The sequence below is a fragment of the Oncorhynchus kisutch genome, linkage group LG17 (assembly GCF_002021735.2).
Source record: "Oncorhynchus kisutch isolate 150728-3 linkage group LG17, Okis_V2, whole genome shotgun sequence".
NCBI classification, from domain to species: domain Eukaryota; kingdom Metazoa; phylum Chordata; class Actinopteri; order Salmoniformes; family Salmonidae; genus Oncorhynchus; species Oncorhynchus kisutch.
Window position 1 is genome coordinate 82,427,665 of NC_034190.2, and position 16,537 is coordinate 82,444,201.

Consider the following 16,537-nt stretch of genomic DNA (forward strand, 5'->3'; position numbering starts at 1 on the left):
CCAAAAAGTTAAGTAGAACACGCCGTGGGGCTCCCACCCCAATTTTTTTTTTTTAAGTAAAACAAAAATGTTGGTTTGAAAAAATATATATCACCAAACTGAACACTACCCAGCTATGAGACGATGTGAGCTATCATGGTCAGACAGGTAGGGGCCAGGAAAGACAATGTGAGTTTACCTGGGCAGACAGGTAGGGGCCAGGAAAGACAATGTGAGTTTACCTGGTCAGACAGGCAGGGGCCAGGAAAGACAATGTGAGTTTACCTGGCAGACAGGTAGGGGCCAGGAAAGACAATGTGAGTTTACCTGGTCAGACAGGCAGGGGCCAGGAAAGACTATGTGAATTTACCTGGTCAGACAGGCAGGGGCCAGGAAAGACAATGTGAATTTACCTGGGCAGACAGGCAGGGGCCAGGAAAGACAATGTGAGTTTACCTGGGCAGACAGGTAGGGGCCAGGAAAGACAATGTGAGTTTACCTGGTCAGACAGGCAGGGGCCAGGAAAGACAATGTGAGTTTACCTGGCAGACAGGCAGGGGCCAGGAAAGACAATGTGAGTTTACCTGGCAGACAGGTAGGGGCCAGGAAAGACAATGTGAGTTTACCTGGTCAGACAGGCAGGGGCCAGGAAAGACTATGTGAATTTACCTGGTCAGACAGGCAGGGGCCAGGAAAGACAATGTGAATTTACCTGGGCAGACAGGCAGGGGCCAGGAAAGACAATGTGAGTTTACCTGGGCAGACAGGTAGGGGCCAGGAAGGACAATGTGAGTTTACCTGGGCAGACAGGTAGGGGCCAGGAAGGACAATGTGAGTTTACCTGGGCAGACAGGCAGGGGCCAGGAAAGACAATGTGAGTTTACCTGGTCAGACCGGTAGGGGCCAGGAAAGACAATGTGAGTTTACCTGGGCAGACAGGTAGGGGCCAGGAAAGACAATGTGAGTTTACCTGGGCAGACAGGCAGGGGCCAGGAAAGACAATGTGAGTTTACCTGGGCAGACAGGTAGGGGCCAGGAAAGACAATGTGAGTTTACCTGGTCAGACAGGTAGGGGCCAGGAAAGACAATGTGAGTTTACCTGGTCAGACAGGCAGGGGCCAGGAAAGACAATGTGAGTTTACCTGGGCAGACAGGTAGGGGCCAGGAAAGACAATGTGAGTTTACCTGGGCAGACAGGCAGGGGCCAGGAAAGACAATGTGAGTTTACCTGGTCAGACAGGTAGGGGCCAGGAAAGACAATGTGAGTTTACCTGGTCAGACAGGCAGGGGCCAGGAAAGACAATGTGAGTTTACCTGGTCAGACAGGTAGGGGCCAGGAAGGACCCCTCCTGTCTCAGCCTCCAGTATTTATGCTGCAGTAGTCTATGTGTCGGGGGGCTGGGGTCAGTTTGTTATATCTGGAGTACTTCTCCTGTCCTATTCGGTGTCCTGTGTGAATCTAAGTGTGCGTTCTCTAATTCTCTCCTTCTCTCTTTCTTTCTCTCTCTCGGAGGACCTGAGCCCTAGGACCATGCCCCAGGACTACCTGACATGATGACTCCTTGCTGTCCCCAGTCCACCTGGCCATGCTGCTGTTCCAGTTTCAACTGACCTGAGCCCTAGGACCATGCCCCAGGACTACCTGACATGATGACTCCTTGCTGTCCCCAGTCTACCTGGCCATGCTGCTGCTCCAGTTTCAACTTCCACCTGACTGTGCTGCTGCTCTAGTTTCAACTGTTCTGCCTTATTATTATTCGACCATGCTGGTCATTTATGAACATTGAACATCTTGACCATGTTCTGTTATAATCTCCACCCGGCACAGCCAGAAGAGGACTGGCCACCCCACATAGCCTGGTTCCTCTCTAGGTTTCTTCCTAGGTATTGGCCTTTCTAGGGAGTTTTTCCTAGCCACCGTGCTTCTCCACCTGCATTGCTTGCTGTTTGGGGTTTTAGGCTGGGTTTCTGTACAGCACTTTGAGATATCAGCTGATGTACGAAGGGCTATATAAATAAATTTGATTTGATTTTGATTTGATTTGAATGTGAGTTTACCTGGCAGACAGGCAGGGGCCAGGAAAGACAACGTGAGTTTACCTGGGCAGACAGGTAGGGGCCAGGAAAGACAACGTGAGTTTACCTGGCAGACAGGCAGGGGCCAGGAAAGACAACGTGAGTTTACCTGGCAGACAGGTAGGGGCCAGGAAAGACAATGTGAGTTTACCTGGGCAGACACGTAAGGGCCAGGAAAGACAATGTGAGTTTACCTGGCAGACAGGCAGGGGCCAGGAAAGCATTCTTTGGTTTGAGGGCATGGAGCTTCCAGAAGTTATTGACCAGCTGCATGATGAAGTTACATCCCTCACTGTCCATCTGTTTCTGGCCCTCCTCAGTTATCTCTGAACAAACAAACAAACAAACAAACAAACAAACGTCAATATTAAAGTGTCCAGACTAAACTAAGTCAACAGGTTGTTACCTGTATCAACACTAGAAGGTTCAGTCAACAGGTTGTTACCTGTATCAACACTAGAAGGTTCGGTCTCAGTCAACAGGTTGTTACCTGTATCAACACTAGAAGGTTTGGTCTCAGTCAATAGGTTGTTACCTGTATCAACACTAGAAGGTTTGGTCTCAGTCAATAGGTTGTTACCTGTATCAACACTAGAAGGTTTGGTCTCAGTCAATAGGTTGTTACCTGTATCAACACTAGAAGGTTCAGTCAACAGGTTGTTACCTGTATCAACATTAGAAGGTTCAGTCAACAGGTTGTTACCTGTATCAACACTAGAAGGTTTGGTCAATAGGTTGTTACCTGTATCAACACTAGAAGGTTTGGTCAATAGGTTGTTACCTGTATCAACACTAGAAGGTTTGGTCTCAGTCAACAGGTTGTTACCTGTATCAACACTAGAAGGTTTGGTCAATAGGTTGTTACCTGTATCAACACTAGAAGGTTTGGTCTCAGTCAACAGGTTGTTACCTGTATCAACACTAGAAGGTTTGGTCTCAGTCAATAGGTTGTTACCTGTATCAACACTAGAAGGTTTGGTCTCAGTCAATAGGTTGTTACCTGTATCAACACTAGAAGGTTCAGTCAACAGGTTGTTACCTGTATCAACACTAGAAGGTTCAGTCAACAGGTTGTTACCTGTATCAACACTAGAAGGTTTGGTCAATAGGTTGTTACCTGTATCAACACTAGAAGGTTTGGTCTCAGTCAACAGGTTGTTACCTGTATCAACACTAGAAGGTTCAGTCAACAGGTTGTTACCTGTATCAACATTAGAAGGTTCAGTCAACAGGTTGTTACCTGTATCAACACTAGAAGGTTTGGTCTCAGTCAATAGGTTGTTACCTGTATCAACACTAGAAGGTTCAGTCAACAGGTTGTTACCTGTATCAACACTAGAAGGTTCAGTCAACAGGTTGTTACCTGTATCAACACTAGAAGGTTCAGTCAATAGGTTGTTACCTGTATCAACACTAGAAGGTTCAGTCAACAGGTTGTTACCTGTATCAACACTAGAAGGTTCGGTCAACAGGTTGTTACCTGTATCAACACTAGAAGGTTTGGTCTCAGTCAATAGGTTGTTACCTGTATCAACACTAGAAGGTTCAGTCAACAGGTTGTTACCTGTATCAACACTAGAAGGTTCAGTCAACAGGTTGTTACCTGTATCAACACTAGAAGGTTCAGTCAACAGGTTGTTACCTGTATCAACACTAGAAGGTTTGGTCTCAGTCAACAGGTTGTTACCTGTATCAACACTAGAAGGTTCAGTCAATAGGTTGTTACCTGTATCAACACTAGAAGGTTCAGTCAATAGGTTGTTACCTGTATCAACACTAGAAGGTTTGGTCTCAGTCAATAGGTTGTTACCTGTATCAACACTAGAAGGTTTGGTCTCAGTCAACAGGTTGTTACCTGTATCAACACTAGAAGGTTCAGTCAACAGGTTGTTACCTGTATCAACATTAGAAGGTTCAGTCAACAGGTTGTTACCTGTATCAACACTAGAAGGTTCAGTCAACAGGTTGTTACCTGTATCAACACTAGAAGGTTTGGTCTCAGTCAATAGGTTGTTACCTGTATCAACACTAGAAGGTTTGGTCTCAGTCAACAGGTTGTTACCTGTATCAACACTAGAAGGTTCAGTCAACAGGTTGTTACCTGTATCAACATTAGAAGGTTCAGTCAACAGGTTGTTACCTGTATCAACACTAGAAGGTTTGGTCTCAGTCAACAGGTTGTTACCTGTATCAACACTAGAAGGTTCAGTCAACAGGTTGTTACCTGTATCAACATTAGAAGGTTCAGTCAACAGGTTGTTACCTGTATCAACACTAGAAGGTTCAGTCAACAGGTTGTTACCTGTATCAACACTAGAAGGTTCAGTCAACAGGTTGTTACCTGTATCAACACTAGAAGGTTCAGTCAACAGGTTGTTACCTGTATCAACACTAGAAGGTTCAGTCAACAGGTTGTTACCTGTATCAACATTAGAAGGTTCAGTCAACAGGTTGTTACCTGTATCAACACTAGAAGGTTCAGTCAACAGGTTGTTACCTGTATCAACACTAGAAGGTTCGGTCAACAGGTTGTTACCTGTATCAACACTAGAAGGTTTGGTCTCAGTCAACAGGTTGTTACCTGTATCAACACTAGAAGGTTTGGTCTCAGTCAACAGGTTGTTACCTGTATCAACACTAGAAGGTTTGGTCTCAGTCAACAGGTTGTTACCTGTATCAACACTAGAAGGTTCAGTCAACAGGTTGTTACCTGTATCAACACTAGAAGGTTCAGTCAACAGGTTGTTACCTGTATCAACACTAGAAGGTTCAGTCAATAGGTTGTTACCTGTATCAACACTAGAAGGTTCAGTCAATAGGTTGTTACCTGTATCAACACTAGAAGGTTCAGTCAACAGGTTGTTACCTGTATCAACACTAGAAGGTTTGGTCTCAGTGAAGTGCACCAGGTTACTGGGTCTCATGATGGCGATGCAGCGTGCCGTGATCACCAGTCGCTGGAACAACTCCGGGTCCAGGTCTCTGCTGTCACGACTACAGCTGTTCAGACACTGCACCGCGTTGCTCAACAGGGACTGGTCCTTGGGGAGAGACATGTCACGGGAGAGAGAGGTGAGTGGGAGTTACCTTGTGGTTGTGGCTGGCCGTACGGCTGGTGTGTACGGTTAGTTACCTTGTGGTTGTGGTAGGCCGTACGGCTGGTGTGCAGGCTGGCCAGGAGGCCCTTGGTCTGTTGCTGGACCCCAGAGGGAGTAGCCATGGACAGGAGAAGGGTCGCTAACTCCAACGCAGCAGCCTTGTTCTTCTCCTGAACGGTCACATATTAGTTTACTACACATGGTTTCTGTCTGGTAAAACTCTGTAATAAACCCACACAACACCCAGCTTCAGCCTCTGTCTAGTGTACAACATACTACTACATTGGTACTGAATGGAGGATTGTGGGCCTGATTTTGACAACAACAACAACAAAAACAGTGTAGTGTCAAACGAGCCCGTCTCTGTGAAAGATGTAGTGAAGGCCTTGCCTTTTCATTGGAGGAGCCCATAGCAAAACAGCTCTCTAGAGCTTCCAGGGAGCTCACCACCAACCTGAGAGAGAGAGAGAGAGAGAGAGAGAGAGACAGAGAGAAGACAGAGAGAGAGAGAGACAGAGAGAAGACAGAGAGAAGACAGAGACAGAGAGAGAGAGAGAGAGAGAGAGAGAGACAGAGAGACAGAGAGACAGAGAGACAGAGAGACAGAGAGACAGAGAGACAGAGAGACAGAGAGAGACAGACAGAGACAGAGACAGAGAGACAGACAGACAGAGACAGAGAGAGAGACAGACACAGAGACAGAGAGAGAGACAGAGACAGAGACAGAGAGAAAGACAGACAGAGAGAAAGACAGAGAGAGAGAGAGAGACAGAGAGAGACAGAGAGAGACAGAGAGAGACAGAGAGAGACAGAGAGAGACAGAGAGAGACAGAGAGAGACAGAGAGAGACAGAGAGAGACAGAGAGACAGAGAGAGACAGAGAGAGACAGAGAGACAGAGAGACAGAGAGAGACAGAGAGAGACAGAGAGAGAGACAAGTCAATTCACTGATAAATTAAAATCAAATCATTTAATTTATCAAACAATCAAATCAAAAACAACTTCAAATCAAATCACAAAGCTAGTCTATTGAATTGAAAAACCAAACATCCATTCAATGTTTAAAACAGTGAGGCAAAGCCAGGATGAAATAATGAGTTGCATCGTTGTTAGAGCAAACATCCAAATGTTGGTATTTTTGAAGAGTGCATTTCACATGGCATGTTCAGTCCCACAAAACACAAAAACACACACACACACACACACACACACACACACACTCTCCTCTACACACACACACACACACACACACACACCATGCTAACAAGCAGAGAAAGAGCGATTACTAACCGGTCCAAGGTTGATAAGGACTCAGTTTCACAACTTTTTTTTGATTGATTGTATTTTTGGGAGCAAAGGAAAAGAAAAAGAATGTGTGAGGACCACAGGAAGAAACCAAGAAGAAAATGAGTGAACAGAGGAAGAAGCAGAACAACAAGCCATTATGATTGCAGCCATGCAGTGGACACACACACACACACACACATGCCAAAAGACAGACAGATAGACAAACACACACACACACGCTCACACAACTACCAACCCCTAAATGTCTGACCCTACTATACGGACTGAGAGATAACTATATATCACAGAGAGACTGAGGGGGTCAGGAGAGAGATAACTATATATCACAGAGAGACTGAGGGGTCAGGAGAGAGATAACTATATATCACAGACTGCATGGGCTGAGGGGTCAGGAGAGAGATAACTATATATCAGAGAGACTGAGGGGTCAGGAGAGAGAAAACCATATATCACAGACTGCATGCACTGAGGGGTCAGGAGAGAGATAACTATATATTACAGACTGCATGGGCTGAGGGGTCAGGAGAGAGATAACTATATATCACAGAGAGACTGAGGGGTCAGGAGAGAGATAACTATATATCACAGAGAGACTGAGGGGTCAGGAGAGAGATAACTATATATCACAGAGAGACTGAGGGGTCAGGAGAGAGATAACTATATATCACAGAGAGACTGAGGGGGTCAGGAGAGAGATAACTATATATCACAGAGAGACTGAGGGGGTCAGGAGAGAGATAACTATATATCACAGAGAGACTGAGGGAGTCAGGAGAGAGAGAACTATATATCACAGAGAGACTGAGGGGCCAGGAGAGAGATAACTATATATCACAGACTGCATGGGCTGAGGTGTCAGGAGAGAGATAACTATATATCACAGAGAGACTGAGGGGCCAGGAGAGAGATAACTATATATCACAGACTGCATGCACTGAGGGGCAGAGAGATTAAGCTCTCCAGCTAATGTCATTCTACTGGTTCTAGCCTGGGTCGTGTTCATTAGGGCACATTGTAGAAAAATGTTTTGCATGGAAAACAAAATAAGTGTTTCCTTTTGGATAAGTATGGATAAGTATGGATAGTCACTCCGTTTCAGAGCCTTTTCTTCCGTTACATGGCTAGTGAACACGACCCACGTGCATATAGTCAAAAGGAAAGCTCCGATCATTTTCAGCACCGCCAATGACCCAGACGACCCTGTCTCCCACCTGTCACCCATCTAGCCAAGACGCAGAATGTCATTTCAAACCGAACCACAGTGGAAGCCTAATGCCTAGCCCTAACCTTAAATTAAGACAACAAAAAAAACTCATTTCTTTGACTTCACACATTGAACCTGTCTCTAGTCTAGTGGATCTTTGGTTAACCTTTGAACCCTGTGGCGTTTAACACTAACCTCTCCAGCACGGTGCCGCCGGTGGAGGCTGGTGCGGCGATGTCCCCTTCGCCGGTGCCGTTGCCGGTGTTGAGGTTGGGAGAGCACACGTTGTTGACGGAGGCCGAGGGGAAGTCCTCGGGGGGCTCGTCAGGCCAGCCAAATTGCTCCTTGGTTTTACCATAGATCTTTATAGAGTCCAGCATCGTGACACCCGCCGGGTCCACTGACGCTCCGACTGGAGGAACGAAGAAGAAGGGAGAGGTTAGAGACACAGTCACCCCGGCCGGGTCAACTGACTCTCCGACTGGAGGAACGAAGAAGAAGAAGGGAGAGGTTAGAGACACAGTCACCCCGGCCGGATCCACTGACGCTCCGACTGGAGGAACGAAGAAGAAGGGAGAGGTTAGAGACACAGTCACCCCGGCCGGGTCAACTGATGCTCCGACTGGAGGAACGAAGAAGAAGGGAGAGGTTAGAGACACAGTCACCCCGGCCGGGTCAACTGACGCTCCGACTGGAGGAACGAAGAAGAAGGGAGAGGTTAGAGACACAGTCACACCGGCCGGGTCAACTGAAGCTCCGACTGGAGGAACGAAGAAGAAGGGAGAGGTTAGAGACACAGTCACCCCGGCCGAATCCACTGACGCTCCGACTGGAGGAACGAAGAAAAAGGGAGAGGTTAGTCAGAGACATGGTGATGCCCGGCCGGGTCAACTGACTCTCCGACTGGAGGAACGAAGAAGAAGGGAGAGGTTAGTCAGAGACATGGTGATGCCCGGCCGGGTCAACTGACGCTCCGACTGGAGGAATGAAGAAGGAGAGGTTAGAGATACAGTCAAGAGATAACTTTTCACACTCATCTTTGAAATTGTAATGTGCTGCAGGAGATCCTGTCTGACTGTTGGAAAGCTCTGTTATCTGTGTACGTGTGATAATATGCATAAGGTATATACTGTACACGCCTTCCGAGCCCTCGTTACACAGCGTGCCAAACCCTCGTTACACAGCGCCCCAAGCCCTCGTTACACAGCGCCCCAAGCCCTCGTTACACAGCGCGCCAAACCCTCGTTACACAGCGTGCCAAACCCTCGTTACACAGCGTGCCAAACCCTCGTTACACAGCGTGCCAAACCCTCGTTACACAGCGTGCCAAACCCTCGTTACACAGCGTGCCAAACCCTCGTTACACAGCGTGCCAAACCCTCGTTACACAGCGTGCCAAACCCTCGTTACACAGTTCAGTATTTTCCTGCGTTCGTGTGTCCTTACAGAAGATGGAGAGTTTCTTGTCGGCCTGCAGAGCCTCCTCCCTGGTGAAGGGGAAGTCGAACCAGCGGGGCCGGGTCATGTTCACCTGCATGGTTCGCCCAAAGATCTCCAGGTAGGAGGGTGCCCGCTCGATGGCCTGCGTGCCCACCTGCACCCGCATGCCTGTCATCACCATGGAGATGTTGTTGTTGACCGTCTCCACGGTGAAGCCTCCCGGCTGGGCAGAGGGGGAAGAGAGAACCATATCATTAAGATGAGAAAAAGGGGGGGTTCAGGATTAATGCAGTTTGAATAGCACGTACAGATACAGTATGTGTCAGTTTTCCTCCAGAAATGGTCACAGTGTCTTCCATAAATACATATACCAGTACCAGTCAAACGTCAGGACACACCTAACTCATTCCAGGGTTATTCTTCATTTTTTTTACTATGTTCTACATTGTAGAATAAAAGTGAAGACATCAAAACTATGAAATAACACATATGGAATCATGTAGTAACCAACAAAGTGTTAAATCAAAATATATTGGAGATTCTTCCAAGTAGCCACACTTTTTGGCCTCGATGACAGCTTTGAAATAATCAAACCACTTAATGAAAGACTGGAAGTGGATTTTGCGTTATCCCAGAGCAGTCGAATCAAAGCCCAGAGCTGTAGCGAGTTGGACGGAGAGGGGTGTGTGTGGGCATCATACCTTAGTGTTGGCGACATACATCCCAGTGGAGTTGAGTCTGTGTTTGATCTGTTGTCCGTTGTAAACCTGCAGGAGGTCGTTGCCTCCAAACTCCACCTCCGTCAGCTGTTGGTTACTCTCGAAGAAGTCCACCGGGAAGGTCACCTGACTGGAGGTACGAGTGGCTGGAACAAGGCGGCAAATGGAACAGACCATTCGTTAGAATGTGATCGTTTTTTGGAACGTTCTTAGCAATACTCAAACTAGAAAAGGAGAATATCAAATCAAAAGTTTGTTTGTCACGTTCGCCGAATACAACGGGTGGTAGAACTTACAGTGAAATGCTTCCTTACAGGCTCTAACCAACAGTGTAGAAATAGGTATTTTAGGTGAACAATAAGTAAAGAAATAAAACAACAGTAGAGGGGCTCTATATACGGTAGAGGGGCTCTATATACGGTAGAGGGGCTCTATATACGGTAGAGGGGCTCTATATACGGTAGAGGGGCTCTATAAAAGTACCCTTTCTGGAGAAAATGTGTGTGTGTGTGATTTATTCAGTTGACTAAAGCATTTTGACAGAACCTGGCACCGGTAACCTGGAAAAACAAACTGAATGAGTGACGTGAAACGAAAGGATTTGGAGAACAGACAGACAGACAGAAAGGGAGCGAGACAGACAGACAGAAAGGGAGCGAGACAGACAGACAGAAAGGGAGCGAGACAGACAGACAGAAAGGGAGCGAGACAGACAGACAGAAAGGGAGCGAGACAGACAGACAGAAAGGGAGCGAGACAGACAGACAGAAAGGGAGCGAGACAGACAGACAGAAAGGGAGCGAGACAGACAGACAGAAAGGGAGCGAGACAGACAGACAGAAAGGGAGCGAGACAGACAGACAGAAAGGGAGCGAGACAGACAGACAGAAAGGGAGCGAGACAGACAGACAGAAAGGGAGCGAGACAGAGACAGACAGAAAGGGAGCGAGACAGAGACAGACAGAAAGGGAGCGAGACAGAGACAGAAAGGGAGCGAGACAGACAGACAGAAAGGGAGCGAGACAGACAGACAGAAAGGGAGCGAGAGACAGACAGAAAGGGAGCGAGACAGAGACAGAAAGGGAGCGAGACAGACAGACAGAAAGGGAGGAAGACAGAGACAGACACAGACAGACAGACACAGACAGAGAGGGAGTGAGACAGACAGAGAGGGAGTGAGACAGACAGAGAGGACCAGACAGACAGACAGACAGGACCAGACAGACAGACAGAGGGAGCGAGACAGACAGACAGGACCAGACAGACAGACGACTGTTTAGTTTAACCCACTTGCGGCAGCAGCCTTGCGTTTCCTGACAGGCTTCATGATGGAGATGCCGGAGCAGGGCTGCAGGGAGGGCTGGAGCCAATAGGAGGTGTTGTCTACGTTAGCCATGTAGATCCTCAGAGAGCCGTCCTCACACAGCAGGATCATGGTGGTACGCTGCTGCTCGTTAGACGCTGTGTGACGGATAGCTACCATGTCCTGGATCTGACGGGAGGAGACAGGACTATTAGTGTTGTGGGTGTGTGGCTCAGTGGGGTGGGTGTGGCTCAGTGGGGTGGGTGTGGCCCAGTGGGGTGGGTGTGGCTCAGTGGGGTGGGTGTGGCTCAGTGGGGTGGGTGTGGCTCAGTGGGGTGGGTGTGGCTCAGTGGGGTGGGTGTGGCTCAGTGGGGTGGGTGTGGCTCAGTGGGGTGGGTGTGGCTCAGTGGGGTGGGTGTGGCTCAGTGGGGTGGGTGTGGCTCAGTGGGGTTCTCTCTCCTTGCCTCCTCCTCAAAACACAGAAGACCTGAAGTCCAATGCCTTTAGAGAAGGAAGTAGAGAGGAATGGAGGAAAGACAAACTGAGAAAGAGTATGTTTATTGGGCTCTGATATGCTACCTTAGAAGGCAGGGTCTTGATCTCCTGGATGAGGAAGGTGTCAGGTTTGACCCTGATGACCAGAGTGTGTGTGTGTGTGTGTGTGTGTGTGTGTACTATACCTTAGCCTTAGCGGGCAGGGTCTTGATCTCCTGGATGAGGAAGGTGTCAGGTTTGACCATGATGACCAGTGGGATACCAGTAGTCTGCTGGACGCAGCACACCAGGCCTGGGTGGTTCATCACCTCAGACCACTGGCACAGAGCTGGAGACGTCTTACTGCCCCCATTAGAGCTGGAGGGACGGAGAACGTTAAGATACATTTGATTTTTCGATGTATCAATAACTCCTGACAAATGTTGTCCAATTACAACAAGTGGTGTATAATTCTAACTATCCAGTTGTCTACTTACTTAATACAAAAATAAATAATAAATGGAAAAAGTTAATGAATACTCTGTTGCTTATCCTTACCCTTTGACGTTGATGGTGAAGAGTCTCTGTACGTCGGTGGTGCTGCGACTGACGGTGGCAGCGAACGACTTGCCCTGGCTGTAGCTGAAGAACAGCGTCTGGAGAACATGGCTGTAGTACACAGATACACCGCCGCCAGCAACCTGACCGTTACTGTCCTGGAAGGAGGGAGAGAGACCAGTCAGAACAGACAGACCAGACTAGAACAGCAGCGTCTGGAGAACATGGCTGTAGTACACAGATACACCGCCGCCAGCAACCTGACCGTTACTGTCCTGGAAGGAGGGAGAGAGACCAGTCAGAACAGACAGACCAGACTAGAACAGCAGCGTCTGGAGAACGTGGCTGTAGTACACAGATACACCGCCGCCAGCAACCTGACCGTTACTGTCCTGGAAGGAGGGAGAGAGACCAGTCAGAACAGACAGACCAGACTAGAACAGCAGCGTCTGGAGAACATGGCTGTAGTACACAGATACACCGCCGCCAGCAACCTGACCGTTACTGTCCTGGAAGGAGGGAGAGAGACCAGTCAGAACAGACAGACCAGACTAGAACAGCAGCGTCTGGAGAACGTGGCTGTAGTACACAGATACACCGCCGCCAGCAACCTGACCGTTACTGTCCTGGAAGGAGGGAGAGAGACCAGTCAGAACAGACAGACCAGACTAGAACAGCAGCGTCTGGAGAACGTGGCTGTAGTACACAGATACACCGCCGCCAGCAACCTGACCGTTACTGTCCTGGAAGGAGGGAGAGAGACCAGTCAGAACAGACAGACCAGACTAGAACAGCAGCGTCTGGAGAACATGGCTGTAACACACAGATACACCGCCGCCAGCAACCTGACCGTTACTGTCCTGGAAGGAGGGAGAGAGACCAGTCAGAACAGACAGACCAGACTAGAACAGCAGCGTCTGGAGAACATGGCTGTAACACAAGACACTCCTCTGAAACCTGACCGTTACTGTCCTGGAAGGACAGAGAGAGACCAGTCAGAACAGACCAGACAAGTCAGTCAGACCGTCCACCAGTCCGTCAAACAGAACGGCAGCGTCTGGAGAACATGGCTGTAACACACACACTCCTCTGCCACCTGGTCGTTAATGTCCTGGAAGGACACAGAGCTACGATGCCGGATTCAGATAGGATTTATTTTCTTCCAAAATACCTCAGCTCCGTTTGATCGAGTTGACCCGATCCATTCTGGTAAACCCGGGAAAAGGCTCTCTGTTTTTAAAGAGTTCAAGAGAAACTATTTGAAGGATTTCTGCGTTCAACCCAGGTGTGTTTGTACCTTAAGGTCCTGGTGGCTGATCTCCAGGACTGAGGTAACATAGAAGGGTCCGTGTTGGGCGCTGGAAGACTCGTCCATGACCTGTGTGTACATGTAGCCAGCAGAGGACATGATGACGATGATGCTCTTCCCTTCCTCGTTGAACAGGAATGTGGCGTCACGGATCTTGGAGCTCGGCAGCAGGAAGTAGTACACAGGGCTCAGAGCGTCCACTGACAGGTCATAGATCTAACAGGAGAGAAGAAGAAGAGTCTCACCAATCAACGCTGTTATGCAAATCAACCCTTCTATTCTATTCATTCTTCTACTGAAAGACAAAAGGACAAAACAAAGAGATGATTTTCCATTCTGCTCTGCTTGGTTCTGTTAATTAGTGTTTTTACAGTCAGGTCCTTGTCTAAGACATGCACATTATACTACCTCAAGAGCTGGATAAAAAAATGTATCACAAAAATCTTTCACAAAAATAAAAAAATGTATCTACACTTGAAGCAATAACCTAGCAAACTTTACAAAGAGCTGATGTGGTACCTTGACGAAGTCCGCCGTGATGATGGCCAGCTCCGTCTGGGAGCCAGGCAGCCAGATAGCCTTGATTATGAAGTTCCCAGTAGCCAGCTGAGGGTGCAGCACCAGGTGTTCTGAAACTGAGCCTGTACTACTGAACGTCAGCACGTGGCAGTCCTGAACGAGAGAGAGAGAGACAGACAGCTTGACAACATGAGATGTGCGATTATGATTAGAAAAAGACGCAAAAACAAGCCATTATTCCGTGATTGGGTAATATTGTCACCCATCAGACTATTCTTGATTAATTCTTGTCTTCACATAGACTAAATAATGTGTGTTAAAATAGTTTTGATTTAGAATGGACCATTATAATGCACCTGTATCTAAACAGGAGCAGTGGGGAAAAATACATGTCATCTTTGCACTTAAATATCGAATGGAGGACGCTTTTCCCCCTGGTTTATATTCATGGCAGCCAGGTAGGATATACTCCTGTTGTAAAGAAAAGCAATGTGCTTAATATTAGGAAAATTGATAAATAAATATAGTAGGCCTAGTCAATAGAAAGCTGATGGGATCCTCCTCTTTTTAACAGAGGCCATCACTTTTTTTCTCTCAAACAATTACATAGCCTATAGAAAATGTTGCGTAACATGAGCTCATGTGCTCCCATGACATTTACATTGATGTCAGAGTGACTAGAGGGACAACAGATTGCTGAGTACCAGGCAGTTAAGTTTGGTAGGCTAATAATGACCATCAGAGCGTGGAGTGGAATTATACTGCCTTCATAACTCATGACCGCCGGTGTGGCGGTAATACAGTCACTGAAACAGCCCTAGTCTGAATACTTCAGGAATGCACTGTACTGTACATATACACATATAGATAGAGCCCGGTCTCTAGATTTAGGGCCTTTCTCAATTCCTTGCATCATCTCCTCGCCTCCTTCTGAAAATGCTTTTGAGAAGAAGGTCAAAGGGGACGACCTTGAATACCTCTGCCCCAAAATGGTTGAGAGGGAGGCAAAGAAGACAGGAAGTGAGGAATTGTAGACATGGCTTCTGAAGACCCTGTAATGAATCTGACTAACCTTGAGTCCACAGACAGCCAGATAGTCTTCGTTGCAGGGGTTCCCAGTGAGGCTGAGCACGGTGAAGGGGACGGGAGCCGAGGCCAGACGAGTCAGGGTTAACTTCCTCTTACTGGAATCGGCCTGCTTCAGTAGAGCCGACAGCTGCAGGACGGTGATCTGGAGACGAGGGGAGAGGTGGGACAGTGAGGGGAGAGGAGAGCAGAGGGGTTAGGGAACCCTGGGTCAGCACCAGACAGAAAGTGGAACCGAGCGTTCAGGTTTCTGCGAAATCAAGATTTGGATGTTCTCTAAAAGCGCTAAAATAACATCAAGATGAAAACGCTGCTTTTGAACTTTTTAAATACAATTTAGCGCAACAACGTGCCCACCTTGCCCTTCTCGTGGCTGACGGCGAGGTGCTGGCGGCGCCCGTGGGGCGAAGACAACACACACATGGCGACGCGTCGCAGCACGTGGGCACTGATGAGCTGTCTGATGGTCTGGCCCTGGTCTCCACTGTAGTTCATACGCACGTTCTCAAAAGCTCCCTCCTGGGAACCAAGGGTAGGGACCTGGGGAGACGCAGAGGAAGGGGGCGTGTTAAGTCATGAGGAGGAGACTGGACGAAGGAGGCTCAATGGAGCATCAAATACGGCATGGTTCTCACACTTCGCTAGGCTTAGACGTTCTTGTGCCTCCTCAAGTCGACTCCTGGAGCCGAAGCAGCACAGCTGGGTTTTTGTCCCAGCTATGTTCTACACCTTGATCAGATGAATCCGGTGTCTCAACACCGCTGACCTGAATCCGGTCTCAACACCGCTGACCTGAATCCGGTCTCAACACTGCTGACCTGAATCCGGTCTCAACACTGCTGACCTGAATCCGGTCTCAACACTGCTGACCTGAATCCGGTCTCAACACTGCTGACCTGAATCCGGTCTCAACACTGCTGACCTGAATCCGGTGTCTCTCACTGCTGACCTGAATCCAGTCTCTCACTGCTGAACTGAATCCTCCACTATACTGCCTCCCAGCCTACTACAGCGATGGAACTTGTTTGTCCCACAGTTAAGAACTAAAAAAAGGTATAGCAGTGGTACTGTACCATCAGTTGGTCAGTCATCTCAACACTCTTGTCCTGAGTGTGTAGCTCGTTGAGGGCCTGCTGAGCTCGGCTGCTGCTGCCTACAGCGGAGGCCTGCTGGAAGTTAGTCTGGATGGCATCCATCAGGAAGATCAACATCTCCAGAACCACGGCCGCCGTGGAGGAGCCAGACTGGGGGAGAAGAGACAGAGAGAGACAGAGAGAGACACAGAGAGAGACACAGAGAGACACAGAGAGAGACACAGAGAGAGAGAGACAGAGAGAGAAGTCAACATCAGCCAATGATGCGTCATAACAACGTCAGAATATTATCAGAAACGTCTCATAACAAATACTGATCTTAAAATGTCCCTGAATGTCAAGACAAAGTGTAAATATGGATGTATTGGAA

At 48.1% G+C, this 16,537-nt stretch overlaps 1 protein-coding gene across 15 annotated transcripts in view; it reads right to left on the bottom strand.

Annotated features, from left to right (window-relative positions):
• The window catches only part of ubr4 (ubiquitin protein ligase E3 component n-recognin 4), a 142,966-nt gene that overhangs the window by 67,680 nt on the left and 58,749 nt on the right, over nucleotides 1–16,537 (bottom strand). For 10 of the 15 annotated variants that reach the window (XM_031794812.1, XM_031794805.1, XM_031794806.1 and 7 more), the window contains 16 exons: nucleotides 16,147–16,317; nucleotides 15,431–15,613; nucleotides 15,060–15,218; nucleotides 13,988–14,140; nucleotides 13,457–13,684; nucleotides 12,160–12,317; nucleotides 11,808–11,979; nucleotides 11,115–11,316; nucleotides 9,807–9,970; nucleotides 9,112–9,328; nucleotides 7,861–8,077; nucleotides 6,444–6,476; nucleotides 5,544–5,607; nucleotides 5,189–5,323; nucleotides 4,922–5,096; nucleotides 2,250–2,381 (listed from right to left, as the gene is read on the bottom strand). In XM_031794812.1, coding sequence (XP_031650672.1) covers nucleotides 2,250–2,381; nucleotides 4,922–5,096; nucleotides 5,189–5,323; nucleotides 5,544–5,607; nucleotides 6,444–6,476; nucleotides 7,861–8,077; nucleotides 9,112–9,328; nucleotides 9,807–9,970; nucleotides 11,115–11,316; nucleotides 11,808–11,979; nucleotides 12,160–12,317; nucleotides 13,457–13,684; nucleotides 13,988–14,140; nucleotides 15,060–15,218; nucleotides 15,431–15,613; nucleotides 16,147–16,317 — 2,563 coding nt within the window. Of the gene's footprint in view, nucleotides 1–2,037; nucleotides 2,065–2,249; nucleotides 2,382–4,921; nucleotides 5,097–5,188; nucleotides 5,324–5,543; nucleotides 5,608–6,443; nucleotides 6,477–7,860; nucleotides 8,078–9,111; nucleotides 9,329–9,806; nucleotides 9,971–11,114; nucleotides 11,317–11,807; nucleotides 11,980–12,159; nucleotides 12,318–13,456; nucleotides 13,685–13,987; nucleotides 14,141–15,059; nucleotides 15,219–15,430; nucleotides 15,614–16,146; nucleotides 16,318–16,537 lie in introns of all 15 variants that reach the window. The other 5 variants (XM_031794817.1, XM_031794815.1, XM_031794814.1 and 2 more) reach the window with 2 other exon arrangements.